Genomic DNA, 14,764 nt, shown 5'->3' with positions numbered 1-14,764 from the left:
GTCCGATCTCGACAACTTCCGGTGAAATTGCAGAGCGCCAAATTCAAATTAAATAAATATACTATAAATACTATACTACACTATAAATATTGAACTTTTATGAAATCACAAGTACAATACATCAAAATAAAGCTTAATTTATTGTTAATCCAGCCGCCATGTCAGATTTCAAAAAGGCTTTACGACGAAAGCAAACTATGCGATTATCTGAGGACAGCGCTCAGCACACAAAACATTACAAACAGTTAGCAGCCAAGTAGATTAGTCAATTAAGTCAGAAATAGCAATAAAATTAATCACTTACTTTGAATATCTTCGTATGGTTGCAATCACAAGACTCCCTGTTACACAATAAATGTTTGTTTTGTTCGATAAAGTCCCTCTTTATGTATAAAAACCTCCATTTTGTTGGCGCGTTTTGTTCATTAATCCAATGGCTCAAATGCGATCACAACGGGCAGACGAAAATTCATAGTATCCGTAAAATTCGGAGAAACATGGCAAACGATGTTTAAAATCAACCCCCAGGTTGTTTTTAGCCTAAATAATTTATAATATTTCAATCGGAGAACAGCGTCATCAATGTAAAATAAAAACAAAAAAGGTGCGCTCTCGGTCGTGCGCAGTAACCAGCTCTGGGGACATCCCAGGGTCCACTCACTCAATGTGATCATTCTCCCTCATTTTCAGAATAAAAGACTGAAACAATGTCTAAAGACTGTTCACAACTAGTGGAAGCCATAGGGAACGGAATCTGGGTCATATCCCTTTAAATGGTGGATAGGCTTTCATTGGAAAAACAGCCATTTCAAAATAATGGCACTTCCTGGATGGATTTTCCTCAGGTTTTCACCTGCCATATCAGTTCTGTTATACTCACAGACATTATTTTAACAGTTTAAACAGTGTTTTCTATCCAAATCTACCAATTATATGCATATCCTAGCTTCTGGGCCTGAGTAGCAGGCAGTTTACTTTGGGCACGCTTTTCATCCAAAATTCCGAATGCTGCCCCCTATCCTAAAAAAGTTAAATTACGAGCCTAGTTGGTTTAGCCACGGAAAAAGTCAGCAACCTTCCCTCTAGCCATGATTGGCTGAGATAATGAGTGGGCTGGACATCCCGAGAGATGAGTTCGGATTGGTCTGCCATGTAGCACTGTCTAAAACATGAGCTGGTCAGTATGTGTAGGTATTCTTTTTTAACGCTGTTTTTTTTTAAAGATATCACTCAGTAGAACTGCATAAGTGTTGCTCTCCACTTTTTGGAGGACCGAGTTTTGAAATCAGTGGAATTAGAGTACGATAACTAAGGAGATTTGATTTTGATTGCAAATATGCAGACAGAGTAGAAAAGAGAACACAGAGAAGGCTGTTGTATAAAACACCTGTCTCCAGATTACATCTTCAAACTAAGGGCAAACATGGCATCTGTGACAGAGAGGGAGAAGTGTCCATCCATGTATATGGGTAAGATAGTCTAGCTAGCTACATTTTCAGATATTACACGTTTCTAATTTTGTCAGAAAGTCATTTTCATTTCAAGCTAAATTATGCTGTTAGCTAGCTAACATTAGCTGGCTGTCTCACTAACTAATGTTATGTGTATGATCTCTGGAGTAATATTATTCATATCTCAGAGCCATTCGCATTGCTAGCTATAGCCTAATGTTAGCTAGATAACATTGAACCTGATTGGTTAGCTACCTGTAGATCCATGCAGGGTAGTAACATTATGAGGTGGGATTATGGCTCATTGTTTAGCTAACTAACTACATGTCTAAACAAAAGACCCCACTATGCAAGTAACCATTTCAAAAGAATGTTAATGATGTCACTGCAACAACTGTCGGTAGATGTACAGTAGCTGGTAATTCCACTCTGGCTTTCTACTGTGATTTCAGAGCACTCTCATCTGAGTGTGCCAAAGCGCAGAATAACTGACGAATTTCAGCACCTGTTGAATATGGCCTGTGTCAGTAAACGTTGGCAAAAAAGTGTAATTAAATTGTTGCCAGCAGCACAGTTGCAGTCACCAACACTCTGGATAACATGAAAACAGCCTAGGGCAAGTAAAATATTCAATTTGTCTAAATCAGGCTATAGGATACATGTGCACCTATCTCGCCTGCTCCCGTTCTTCCCCCCTGGCGCTCGAGGACGACGGGCTCCCCAGCATCACGCACTCCTGCCACCATCATTATTTCCTTCCCTATATCTGTCTGTCCACCAGCTCGGTTCCCAGCTTCTGCATTAAGGTTCATGTGTCATTTTGTTACCCATGTGCTGACGCTGTTCCTTGTCTGTTCCTCATTAAATGTTTGACTCCCTGTACCTGGTTCTCGACTCCAGCCTCGGTCCTTATGGCACCACCAAGTCAGAAGTTATGTTACATAATTTACATAATTTATGCAGCAGCATACAATACATTTTTGGACTCACCTTGTTGTACTGTGCTCACTTGAAAAGGAAGGTGGCGCTTTCAAGACAACTGGGAACTCTTAAAAAAACAAGTTTGAATCATGGCATCAGTGATCTTCAGGTTAGAGCTCTAGAAAGAAGCCAGAGTTCCTGACCTGGAATGCCAAGTTGGATGACCGTTAAAAGCATATTTTCCCAGTCGTAGCTAATTTTTTTGTGTCTTGAACTCTGAGTTTCCCAGGTCCGAGTTTCCAGTTGTTTTGAACGCGGCAGAAGTCATGCTGGATTGACAGCATGGCCAATGTATTCAACCTTTTCTGGCCCATGGTGTTGCATGTGAATGTTTATCCTTTTAAGCTTGGAAAGGGGACCCTTAAACCCTGACTTAAACCAATAAGTTTTATCTATAATTTCTCTTCATATGACAAGGATTGAAAAGGATTTGCCAGTAGATTGTCGAATTGATTCATGATGATGACTGATTGTCTAGCTAAGATTTTGTAAGTATGATGTTGTCATGATCAGTACAATTTTTTAAATATATGTACAGTATTTTTAACCTTTATTTAACTAGGTTTCCGAGCTGGTCATGGGTGCACCTCAGCCACGCTCAAGGTCCTAAACGATACCATAACCACTATAAAAGACAGTACTGTGCAGCCGTCTACATCGACCTGGCCAAGGCAAAAATCACTGAAGCTGGAGACTCATATCTCCATCACTAACTTTAAGCATCAGCTCTCAGAGCAGCTTCCGATCACTGCACATGTACACAGCCCACCTGTAAATAGCCCACCCAACTACCTCATTCCCTAAATTGTTATTTATTTTTGCTCTTTTGCACCCCAGTATCTCTACTTGCACATCATCAACTGCACACCTATCACTCCAGTGTTAATGCTAAATTGTAATTATTTCGCCACTACGGCCTATTTATTGCCTTACCTCCATAATGTTACTACATTTGCACACATTGTGTATAGATTTTTCTATTGTGTTTTTGACTGTACGTTTGTTTATCCCGTGTGTAACTCTGTGTTTTTATTTTTGTCGCACTGCTTTGCTTTATCTTGGCCAGGTCGCAGAGAACTTGTTCTCAACTGGCCTACCTGGTTAAATAAAGGTTAAATACAAAAATATATATATACCTGGGATCATGGACATATCTGACTTTTGATACCGAATTTACAAATAATGCTGTGTGAATAAGTTGTTCTGTATGTTTTGCGAATTCATTGCCGTCAATCATTGTGTGTGTGTGTGTGTGTGTGTGTGTGTGTGTGTGTGTGTGTGTGTGTGTGTGTGTGTGTGTGTGTGTGTGTGTGTGTGTGTGTGTGTGTGTGTGTGTGTGTGTGTGTGTGAGACTCAATGGATATTCTTTCAGTTTTCTTCAGATAACGGTGTCCTTGGAAGTCTGAGTGTTTGTGTCTGTTAGTGTGTGTGGGTTTGGGATTAGTGTGTGTGTTGTGCTCCTCATCAGAAAAAGGTATACGCTTGACTGAGTGTTAGCCACCTTCCCTGAGAGCTTTAAACTACATTTTATTTGTCTTACTTTCATTTGTAAGATTATCTGCTTTCCAGTGTACTTGTAATATTTGTAATTGCCCTTCAGCTAAACCCCAGCAAGAAATGAAATTCATTTTTCCAAGCAATTTTAGTTGAAACCTCCAGGACATACAACAGAAGTGTTTAAAACGGAATCTGCTAAATCATTAGATTTAATGCATTTTTTGTTTAATTACCCACTTTTTGATCTTGTCTCATCGCTGCAACTCCCCAATGGGAGCGGGAGGAGAAGGTCGAGTCATGCGTCCTCCGAAACATGATCCGCCAAACTGCACTTCTTAACACCCGCCCGCTTAACCCGAAAGCCAACTGCATCAATGTGTCGGAGAAAACACCATTCAACTGACGACCGAGGTCATCCTGGCAAGGTGTCGCTAGAGCAGGAAGAGCCCCCGGCCAAACCCGGATGACACTGGGCCAGTTGTGCGCCGCCCTATTGGACTCCCAATCAAGGCCGGTTGTGATACTGCCCAGGATCGGACCCGGGTCTGTAGTGACACCTCTAGCACTGTGATGCAGTGCCTTAGACCGCTGTGCCACACAGGAGGCCTTAATTGCTGTTTTTTAATTGTCAATGTACAATTATCCAAATGAGGATTTGGTGACATTTTAAGATTTGAATCAGAAAACATTTCACGGAATGAATTTTAAGAATACTAATCTGTTGGATAATTGCAAAACCATGTTTTATGGTTTTCTCTTTGTATGTACAGTATGTACACATTAATGATTCAATATGTGGTTTATGAAACAAATACATGAGTAAATCCATTGTCAACATTGTATACAAAATTAAGATTGGCATAATTATCTATATAATATTTCACACAATTACAATTGACAGTATAAGGGTTTGGAGTTAAACAGAATTACAGTGAGATGCATAAAATAACAAACAAACATTATCCTGGTAAAATAATTATTTACATTCTATTCAGCATTTTACAATTAGTTAATACAATGTTATCAGAATTAAATGAACATTGTATTACATAACACATTCACAAATCAAATCTATTTTCACATGTATAATACATTCTATGTACTATATATCTGAATATTTTATCTCAAAGAACAAGTTCAATATTTCCAATTGACAGTTTTATTTGTTTTTAAGATATTTGTTGAGTTGAACATTAAGAACTGGAAAGTAATTGAACACAGTTATATGACTATGAATAGTAATATTAGTGTAGATCGAAAACAGTAATAATGGGCCTGATTCAGATCTATATTTATTCAGAAAGACTTATTTATTGGAGTTATACTTATTTATTGGAGTGTTTAAATTCAGTTAGAACAAATGCAGAACACATGAACTGAGAGTTATTTGAATGTTGATCAACAGAATAAAATAGATTAAAAAATATTACGTTTGAGAGAAACTTTATAAAACACACATTTTTCCTGGCAATTAGGAGTTCCTTGTAGCCTGGTACAAACTACTGTATTATAAGGAGGCGGCGAACAGTGCACACACAAGATGTCACGCCCTGACCATAGTTTACTTTGTATTTTCTATGTTTTGATTGGTCAGGGTGTGATCTGAGTGGGCATTCTATGTTACATGTCTAGTTTGTCTAGTTCTATGTTCGGCCTGATATGGTTCTCAATCAGAGGCAGGTGTTCGTCATTGTCTCTGATTGGGAACCATATTTAGGTAGCCTGGGTTTCACTGTGTGTTTGTGGGTGATTGTTCCTGTCTATGTGTTTTCACCAGATAGGCTGTTTAGGTTTTCGTTACGTTCATCACGTTCTTTATTTTTGTAGTGTTTGCATTGATTCGTGTTTTACGTTTGTTCATTAAAACATGGATCGCAATCTACACGCTGCATTTTGGTCCGACTCTCCTTCTCACGAAGAAAACCGTTACACAAGATCTCCCAGTTTAGCCAATTTGTCTACATCTCTCCAAACATCAAATTTCTGTTGCTCCAAATGACAAATTTGGTGTTGTTTTGGAACTACTCCTGCTGCAGCTGCACCCCAGGTTCCACCGCTGCTGTCGCCGGTTAACTGTTTCAACTGATTCAATGTAGGCATTCAATCTGAACGGTTAAGGTAATGAGAGTTACAGTTTGTGATAGGGTTAAAACAAAAACAAGCCCATGGTTAAGTTTAAGCATTCATTCCAAATCAGGGGTGGATTGGCCATCTGGGAATTCCCTTTGTCCCTGCCGAAGAGAGGAGGGTCTCACTGAAGGTATAATTATTATTTCTAAATACTTAATATTCAGTTCAATATATTTCACAACAAAGCTATTTGATATGGCTTTGAGCACATGAAATGCACATAGGCTATTGTAAGGTCTATAGCTCTCATGGGTAGTACCAACCGCAAAGTTTTTTTAAACATGACATTTATCTTGATGGATGCACGCACACACACACAGACACACACACACAGTAAATAAATAACGTCCTGAGAACATGTTTTCAATAAGACTTTTAATAGCACTGCTAGCTTAAGTTAACCGTTTTGAACTCCAAGCACATGGAAATTCAGTTGCTTTGGCATTAATCATGAAAACACTTTTTTTTTTTATTGTGGCAGGGAGATTCAAACTCATGTTCTTCTGTTTTTTATCCAAGGAATTAGTCCACTGCACCACCCTGATGGAGCCAGCATGCCATGTTATTTTACTAATACAAAGTTGTTAATTTGAGACTATTCAAACAGATCCCATTTCAAAGGAATATAAGCACTTCTACTAAGCTAACATATTGAATTGTTTTAAGATGGTCAAACCATGGATAATTTAGCTATTTGATTTTGAATTGTAGGACCCCTGTATGTATCAAAAACAAATGTTTGATAAAATATTCAATTTGACTACTATAGCCCATAGAAAAACATTGAATAACACAATCATAAATGGCAAACAGACAGTCGAAAAAACAATCGTAAGGAGTAAGGTTTTAAAGTCCTATATGTAAGAGACGTAAGAAAGCTCAATAAATATTATTGGACATATATCCAACCCCTTTATTTAGCTGGCACAAAATTACTTCCATACTTCCATCATTTTTTGGGGCCGGTACTGGGTCATCGTCAGACCAGTGACACTTGTGGGAGTTGTAGAGCGAAACGGAGAACACCATCAAGTTCGTGAGAGTCTCCTCTTTCCAGAGAGTCATTAGGGGATAAAATCTGTCCAAAAAACTAAAATATTTCCTGAGCTTCCTTATTAGTTTGTAGGCCAAACCATTCTGATGCTACAGACATTTTTGTGAGAAGACACATTTTCTGAATGTCTCCTGCTCTGACAAACAGCGCTGTAGCTCTGCCACTTTCCACTGCAGATGCGGAAGGCCGACAGGCGGATGTGGTGGATTGAGATGCAGCCCTTCTAAAAAATCATATATCTCTAGCTTAAACATACGGATTTAATTAGATGAATCGACTCTTACTAAAGAACTCTGAATGACTTTATAAGCTGATTACACATGATTTGTGTCCTACCAAATCCAGTGCTGGGTCCACCAATAGTAAATGTTGTAACACCAGAGGAACATGTTAGTCTGGAGCTCTGTTATAGTAATTAACACTTAACCCTCTATTTGTAGCTGCCGTTAAGGTGGCGTTAGCGCACGTTAGTTTGCAATTTCGTCATTTAAAAACTAGCGCACTGGCATTTTCCAGCCCTAATGCCAGCTTTGGTTATTTACCTTCCTAACATCAGCAGGCTTGCGCTCAGAGGGAGGGGTTGAAATATTTGAGACGTGTCTTTAAAAACATGATCCAAAGTGTTAATTTCATGCAGTGCTGGTATGGATATTTAAGACCAACCAAAAGCTGGTTTTAGCGGTAACGCAGTTGGTTATGGCATGAATTTGGACGGTGGAAACGCAGCCTATCCATCCGTGATGCACACTGCCCATATGCGCATGGAACAAGATGTGCTTTTGGTGCCTGTAAACTTCGTATTTAGAAACATGAAACAGTAATGTTTTTCCCCATTTCATTTTATTTGTTTAAAAACCAAGCATAGCCTCCCCCTCCTCTCAATGAAGGCTGTTTTATTTTTGACCTGCCCAATGTGATCAAGGTGGCTCGTCAAGATCGTTGATAAAGTGTTTGGCTCGTGAGAACACTTGGAAATAAATCTTAATCACCCAAGCTTTATTAAATGATCAAGTTTGAGAGGAGCAAAACAGTGAGTTGATGTTCCCTTTTTATCTATGTATTAGCAAGGCCTACATTATTTTAGGCATGCTTTGGATGTGTGTAAAACCCCCTCTATGATGTAGGCTACATGTGTTCATGCCCATCATCAAACAAGTGATTTGAACATCGATGAATACCGGTGAACCTCATATTAAGAAGTTATTTTCTTGTATAAATTGTTTGTTTTCTGGTTCATATTTTTAAAACCCAAGCCCTCCGTAGGCTTCCCTTACTTACCCTAGGCCTACTATAATGAAGGCTGCTACAACAGCAATGTCTCAAATCTTTTTTTATCCTGGCGATTTTGTGATATGATTACATTTTACATGATTACATTTTATTGTCGTTGAAACAACAAACATATTGCTTGTTTTTCATTAAATTTGATTAAAACAAAACTTATTAGAAGGGTTCACTGTCCTGGTTTTGTAGTGGGCAGTAATTTTTTATATGTGTATATTATAAATACATCACATGCGACTCGTGATAAGACTAAGCCATTAGACTATTCAAATATTTATCTGACTCCATAAAGATTATTTAGCAATATGCATGAACATCATAGTTGAGTTACAGTAATAGTCCATTGGGTGGAGAGAGAGAGAATAAAAGAGTATCACCACAGCAGTTCAGGAACAAATAAGAGAAAAAACAATGAACCGTAGACCCTTTCATAAGCTTCTGAGTTGTTTGGATTGCTGACCAATAGTATTACTGTAAAGTTAATCTCCAATCAGAAGTCAGACCTACATGATGTAACCTCTGCTTCTCAGAAGTGTGACAATGGGGGTTGGCAAGACTAACACAGAGATTGTTCTTATTTGATTCTACATCAGAGAGAAGTGTTCAAAACCGGACGGCTAGCGCTGTAGTAGTAACTGTAGACAGTCTTCAGACCAGCAGTTCATGGTCCTAGCAACATCACTTCAGGTGTGTCCTTTTTGGCGCCTTAGCATTGTCTTCTTCTTTAGACGTGCCAATGTCCTTAGGTAACACCTTTCAGCAAGCAAGCTAGAAAGGAATTCTCCATTTTTCTTTGTAAAAGCAAAACACATAACTGAAGGTATATCACAGATTAATTAACATTTCAATGAACATACAATTGTTTATTTATCTGATTGGATTGGTCAATAGCAACTTCAAATGTAGTTTTATCAAATCAGTCAAATATACATCAAATATGATCAAAGATCCCTATCTCAAAGACAGTATATTTGAGACAAAACTCTCAAACTCTCCTCCCTTTGAGAGAAAATGGATAACCAGAATTTTTAAACAATCAAGAACAATTCTTGAAGTCAAATCAAAACTACTTTCAAGCATAAATCGAACACATTTTTAGGCCTATACTACATGTGAGAATTACAATGTAAGTTCAGAATCGTTTCACAAGCAATTTGTGCCTGGCTCAAATCGGTCTTATGTAGCAAATTTGAAATTTTGTTTTGGAAAATTGGATAATAGCAGAGACACAGAGCTACAAAAGGGTATACCATACACTGCATTTGAGGAACAATGGGAAAGTAATTTTTCTTTGAAAATTGATAAACTTGTAACCTCACCTTTGAGAAAATGGCCTTGAATGTTTTGGTACCGACTGGAGAGCACTTCTTTCTCTGCACCCATTCAGCATTGTTCACACACTCTTAAGCTTTAGTTAGCTAACAGTACACTTTAACTTGAAATTAAAATACTTTATGTCAAAATTAGAAATGTGTAATATCTGAAAATGTTGCTAACTAGACTATCTTACCTGTGGTCTGAAATCAGAGTAGATAACCAGAGCGAATTTACAAGCTATTACATCCATCAACAGTTTTTGCAGTGACATTCTATTGAAATGGAAACTTGCATAATGGAGTCTTTTGTTAAGACATGTAGCTAGCTAGCTAACTAACTAAACAATGAACCATAATTCCTACTCATGACGTTACTATCCTGCATGAATCTGCAGGTAGCTAAACAACCAGGTTCAATGTTAGCTAGCTAACATTAGGCTATAACTAGCCAAGCAAATGGCTCTGAGATACGAATAATAAGATCATACACGTAACGTTAGCTAGCGAGCCAGCCTGCTAACATTAGCTAGCTAACAGTACACTTTAACTTGAAATGAAACCACTTTCTGTCAAAATTAGAAAGGTGTATTATCTGAAAATTTAGCTAGCTAGACAATCTTAAACCATATACATCATGGATGGATGTGTCTCCTGTCGGATGCCATGGTTGCCCTTAGTTGGCTATCATACTCGAATTACAGTGATTTCAAAACTCAGTCCTCCAGAAAGTGGAGTGCAACACTTATGCAGTTTTACTACATGATACATTTAAAAAAACTGTGTTAGACAGGATTACCTAGACATACTGACCAGCTCAAATAGACAGAAGCGTGCTATATGGCAGAACAATCCAAACTCATCTCGCGGCATGTCCAGCCCACTCATTATCTCAGCCAATAATGGCTGGCGGGAGGGTTGCTTCCTTTTTCTGTGGCTAAACCAGCTAGGCTCGTAATTTAACAATTGTATTCGTATTTACAGATGGCATACACATTTTGTAATTAAGGCACATGTAAGTTCACATGTTCGAGAAGGCATTTCTTCCAATAACAAAAAAAGTGAATGTTCAAACGGCTCTCCTGTGAAGTAGTGACCCGCGAGATACGCCTAGCTTCCTGAAACGGGTCACATTTGAACATTAAATATATTAGAATCCTAGTTTAAAACAGCCAACATTAGCAAATCAATGGTGAAAGTTCTAAGGCCATTTTGTGACAAACAAAGCAATGACTTTAAATAGCACACGCACATCTATACATTCAGATGGACTTAGCCATATGCACCATGCATAGGAAAACAAACTATTCTTTGTGTTTTAACTTCTTGGCGCACCCATCCCGTTAGCGGGATCAATCTTCAACATCCGCTGAATAGCAGAGCACCAAATTCAAATTAAATTACTAAAAATATTTTATTTTCATGAAATCACAAGTGCAAAACACAGCTTAGCTTGTTGTTAATCCACCTGGCGTGTCAAATTTCAAAAAAGCTTTACAGCAAAAGCTATCCAAGCGTTTATGTTAGGACATCTCTCTCAGCAGTCAAACATTACAAACAGCTAGCCGCAAAGTAGATTGGTCACGAAAGTCAGAAAAGCAATCAAATTAATCGTTTACCTTTGATGATCTTCAGATGTTTTCATTCACGAGACTCCCAGTTACACAATAAATGTTCCTTTTGTTCCATAAAGATTATTTTTATATCCAAAATACCTCCATTTGGTTGGCACATTTTGTTCAGAAATCCACAGGCTCAAGCACTCACGACGGGGCAGACGGAAATTCCAAATAGTATCCGTAATGTTCATAGAAACATGTCAAACGTTTTTTATAATCAATCCTCAGGTTGTTGTTTTTTTTGTTTAAAAAAAAATCTTACCCCCTTTTCTCCCCAATTTCATGCACAGTGTTTGAGACGTTCGGAATGAGACTAACGTGAGGTAAAATAAATAAATCATTAATCAGAAGACTAATGATCAGATATGAAAATATCTGAAATGTTATATTGGGAAGTTATAACTTTGTAATCTGAATACTTTCCTTGGTGCCCCAACTTCCTAGTTAATTACAGTTACATGATTATTCAGTTTAATCGAGTAACTAATTACAGAGAATCTTTGATAAAAACAAAGTCTTCAGTTTAATGATAGTAAAGACACGACAGGAGGAACGTAGAACTACAGATATAGGATCTTAATTTTTAGCCAGTTTGCTACCGCAGGTAAATATGAATTATTATGTGAATTAGAATTAATGGTCATTTTTCATGAGGGTTGAAATATTTTTCATAAGGGAAAATCAAATCTGAAATCTAAAAGTTTCACAATTCCTGCATTGCAGGAAGGTTCACCCGCAACAGGGTAACCAAATTAAGATCCTACATCTGTATACACATTTGTCTTTTATGTTTTTGTAATCATTGCTAGCTTCTAGAGAGGGATATGAATGGAAAGAGTGAGGAGGAAAGAAATGGCCCTGAAACATTCCTCTTCATCCGTTGTCTCACCCTCGTTACAGTCTATCACTGAACTCCTCTCTCCCTCTCTCTCCTTTCTTCACTGTGCTAAACTGAGGATAAACTGCCATCCTCCCTTTCCCCATCATCCCGCTGTCCTGTGTGCTTACTTCTCTCTTTTCTGGGATAAATAATGAGATCTCTCCCCCTCCCTTTCCATCACTCTTTCGTGGGTGTGACAGTGACACCAATGCTGACTCTGCTCTGAGTCTCAGGACCCATGACAAGGACAGAGACCCGTCATGTCACACACACATGGACGAACGCACGCACACACGCCCAGATATACACACACACTGGGTCAAATGGGCACGTTCACACCCATGCACACAAACAACCCAGAGGATGAGTGACACGAGCTTAACAAGTGAAAACAAATGGATGCTGTCAAGAGATCGTAGGACGGAGGACTGGAAGAAGGACATAAACAAACCCTAATATTTCTCACAGGCTTATGGATGGTATTGTTTTGCCTGGCATCTGTTGTTGTCTAGGGGCCCCTCAGAAGCACAGTGATTCATCTCTCAGTTGTATCATGAACACAAGACTGTCTGAAAAACAACACCAAGAAAGATCCCACTCACAGGATTTGACCATCAGCATGGTCTATTCTACAGAGGACTCAGAGGGAAATACTACTGTGGATTTGAGGCATGATTATTGTCACTGCATGTTCTCCCTGTGTCATTTTGTCACTGAACACATCAATCAACTTCTCTGTAATCTTCTAACCCTGGCCTACTGCCCAGCGTGACTGGTTTACAGGCTTTTTCCAAGATAACACTTTAAGGAAATACTGTATTTAGATGGCATGCGAGACACACATATCCAATCTCTCTCATGCAGATACACACTCATATACTAACTCATACATATCCAATCTCTCTCATGCAGATACACACTCATATACTAGCTCATGCATATCCAAGCAACTTGAAAATCTCAGCATGTGCGCATACACCCACATAGGCTCACATCAGCACACACACAGAAAGGTCTTGCCTATGACTCACATCACCTTGACAGGATAAACATTCTAACAGATAGGAAGTTCAGATAGGGTTCGATGGCATGGGTGTGTGTTTGTATGTATGTATGTGTATATGTGCATCGTAATTCAGCTAAGCTCCACACATGATAAATTAATCCTGGCTGAAGGCATGAGACACAAATAATTCACACCTGTCCACGCGAATATAAGTGTGAGTGCCTGCTGTCAGTTTCATACCTTCACACACATACATGCGCACACAGACACACACACAGATCCACACTCCTGCCTTACCTTCATTGTTGTCGTTGTTGCTGTTTCCGGCGGTGCCAAGTGTCTGTAGTGATATAGTCCATAGAAACAGTGCTATGAGCCCTGGGTCTGAAGACATGGTGCTTACACACACACACACACACACACACACACTCACACACTACCAATCTCCCTCTCTCTTCCTCTCTCCCACTCCCTCGCTCTTACTCTCCCTCAGACTTTTGCTGCCTCTGTGTCCCAGTGTTGAAGCGGAGCCTGAGCCAGCGCTGAGAGTGCGTGTGTGAGTGAGTGAGAGAGAGTGTGTCTGAGGGGCTGAGGGCTGGGATAGAGTTAGAGACTGCCTCTGTTCCTCTCAGCCTCTCTGTCTGCTCTCACACATACATACACACTCAGGGGAGGGACCAGACTGTCACTCCAACTCTCAGTAACCAATTAGAGGGCAGAATTCTGAAGGTCCACTAACCAAATACTCTCACGATACCTCACCTTTACCTATCCTACCTTAGAGACTCTTTCTCTCAATCTCTAACGTGTTCTCTCTCTGATGCTCCCACTCTCTTTCTTTTTCTCTCACTCCTGCATGCACTTTTGACTGTTCTCTGCCTCTCTCTCGCTCTTTCACTCTCTACATCTCCATCTCTCCTCTTTTGCTCTCCCTTTACTCTCGCCTCCCTCTCTGCCTCGCTTGCTCTTACTCCTCTTTCCCTCACTCACTCACACACTCTCTCAACTCCACCTCTCCCCCTCTTTCTTTTTTGTACTCTTCTACAAATTCTTTAAGAAACACTTGCAGCTAATTATCATAATATTTTCTGCCCTTTTTTACATACAAACGTCCTAGTCTTGTGTCTGTTGTTGGATATCAAGAAAACTCCCCAACATAGAACATATTTCACCAGCGTTTCACCTTTTAGAAAAAAGGTTCCTTATTGATATTAACAGAAATCAATTCAATGTATTTCTTTCAACACTGTTTAGATTGAGACAGTGGAATATAGGAGAATGATCAACTGAAGGTCATCAATAATTAGAGGTGTGTGGACCCTTGCGTGTGCGTCCATCTCTCTGTGTGTGTGTGTGTGTGTGTAAGCTTTTTGTTGCTCCATACAGCCAAATCCTAAATGTTCCCTGTGGCGAATTTCTGATTCAGATAGTCAGAAGTCCTGGTGGGAGTGTGAGTGTGGGAGTGTTAGATTCAAGGACAATGATCAGATATTGATCCTTCTGACAAAGGGAAACTTCACTTGGCAATGACATTATTACTGAAGGATGT

The 14,764-nt window shown here is 39.2% G+C and overlaps 1 protein-coding gene across 4 annotated transcripts in view; it reads right to left on the bottom strand.

Annotated features, from left to right (window-relative positions):
* Window positions 1-13,845, bottom strand: part of LOC110528055 (ephrin type-A receptor 8) — a 124,092-nt gene extending 110,247 nt beyond the window's left edge. For 3 of the 4 annotated variants that reach the window (XR_005052617.2, XR_016497535.1, XM_090242320.1), the window contains exon 1: window positions 13,513-13,843. Coding sequence is in view for 2 of the 4 variants with exons in the window: in XM_090242320.1 (XP_090098446.1) it covers window positions 13,513-13,609 (97 nt within the window). In the remaining 2 variants the exon portion in view is untranslated. Of the gene's footprint in view, window positions 1-13,512 lie in introns of all 4 variants that reach the window. The other variant, XM_021609840.3, reaches the window with a different exon arrangement.
* Between the last annotated feature and the right edge of the window lie 919 nt (window positions 13,846-14,764).

The sequence above is a fragment of the Oncorhynchus mykiss genome, chromosome 7, assembly GCF_057628025.1.
Source record: "Oncorhynchus mykiss isolate SJ-2025 chromosome 7, ASM5762802v1, whole genome shotgun sequence".
NCBI classification, from domain to species: domain Eukaryota; kingdom Metazoa; phylum Chordata; class Actinopteri; order Salmoniformes; family Salmonidae; genus Oncorhynchus; species Oncorhynchus mykiss.
Note: the sequence above shows the minus strand (reverse complement) of the source record. Positions and strands in the feature narration are given on the sequence as shown.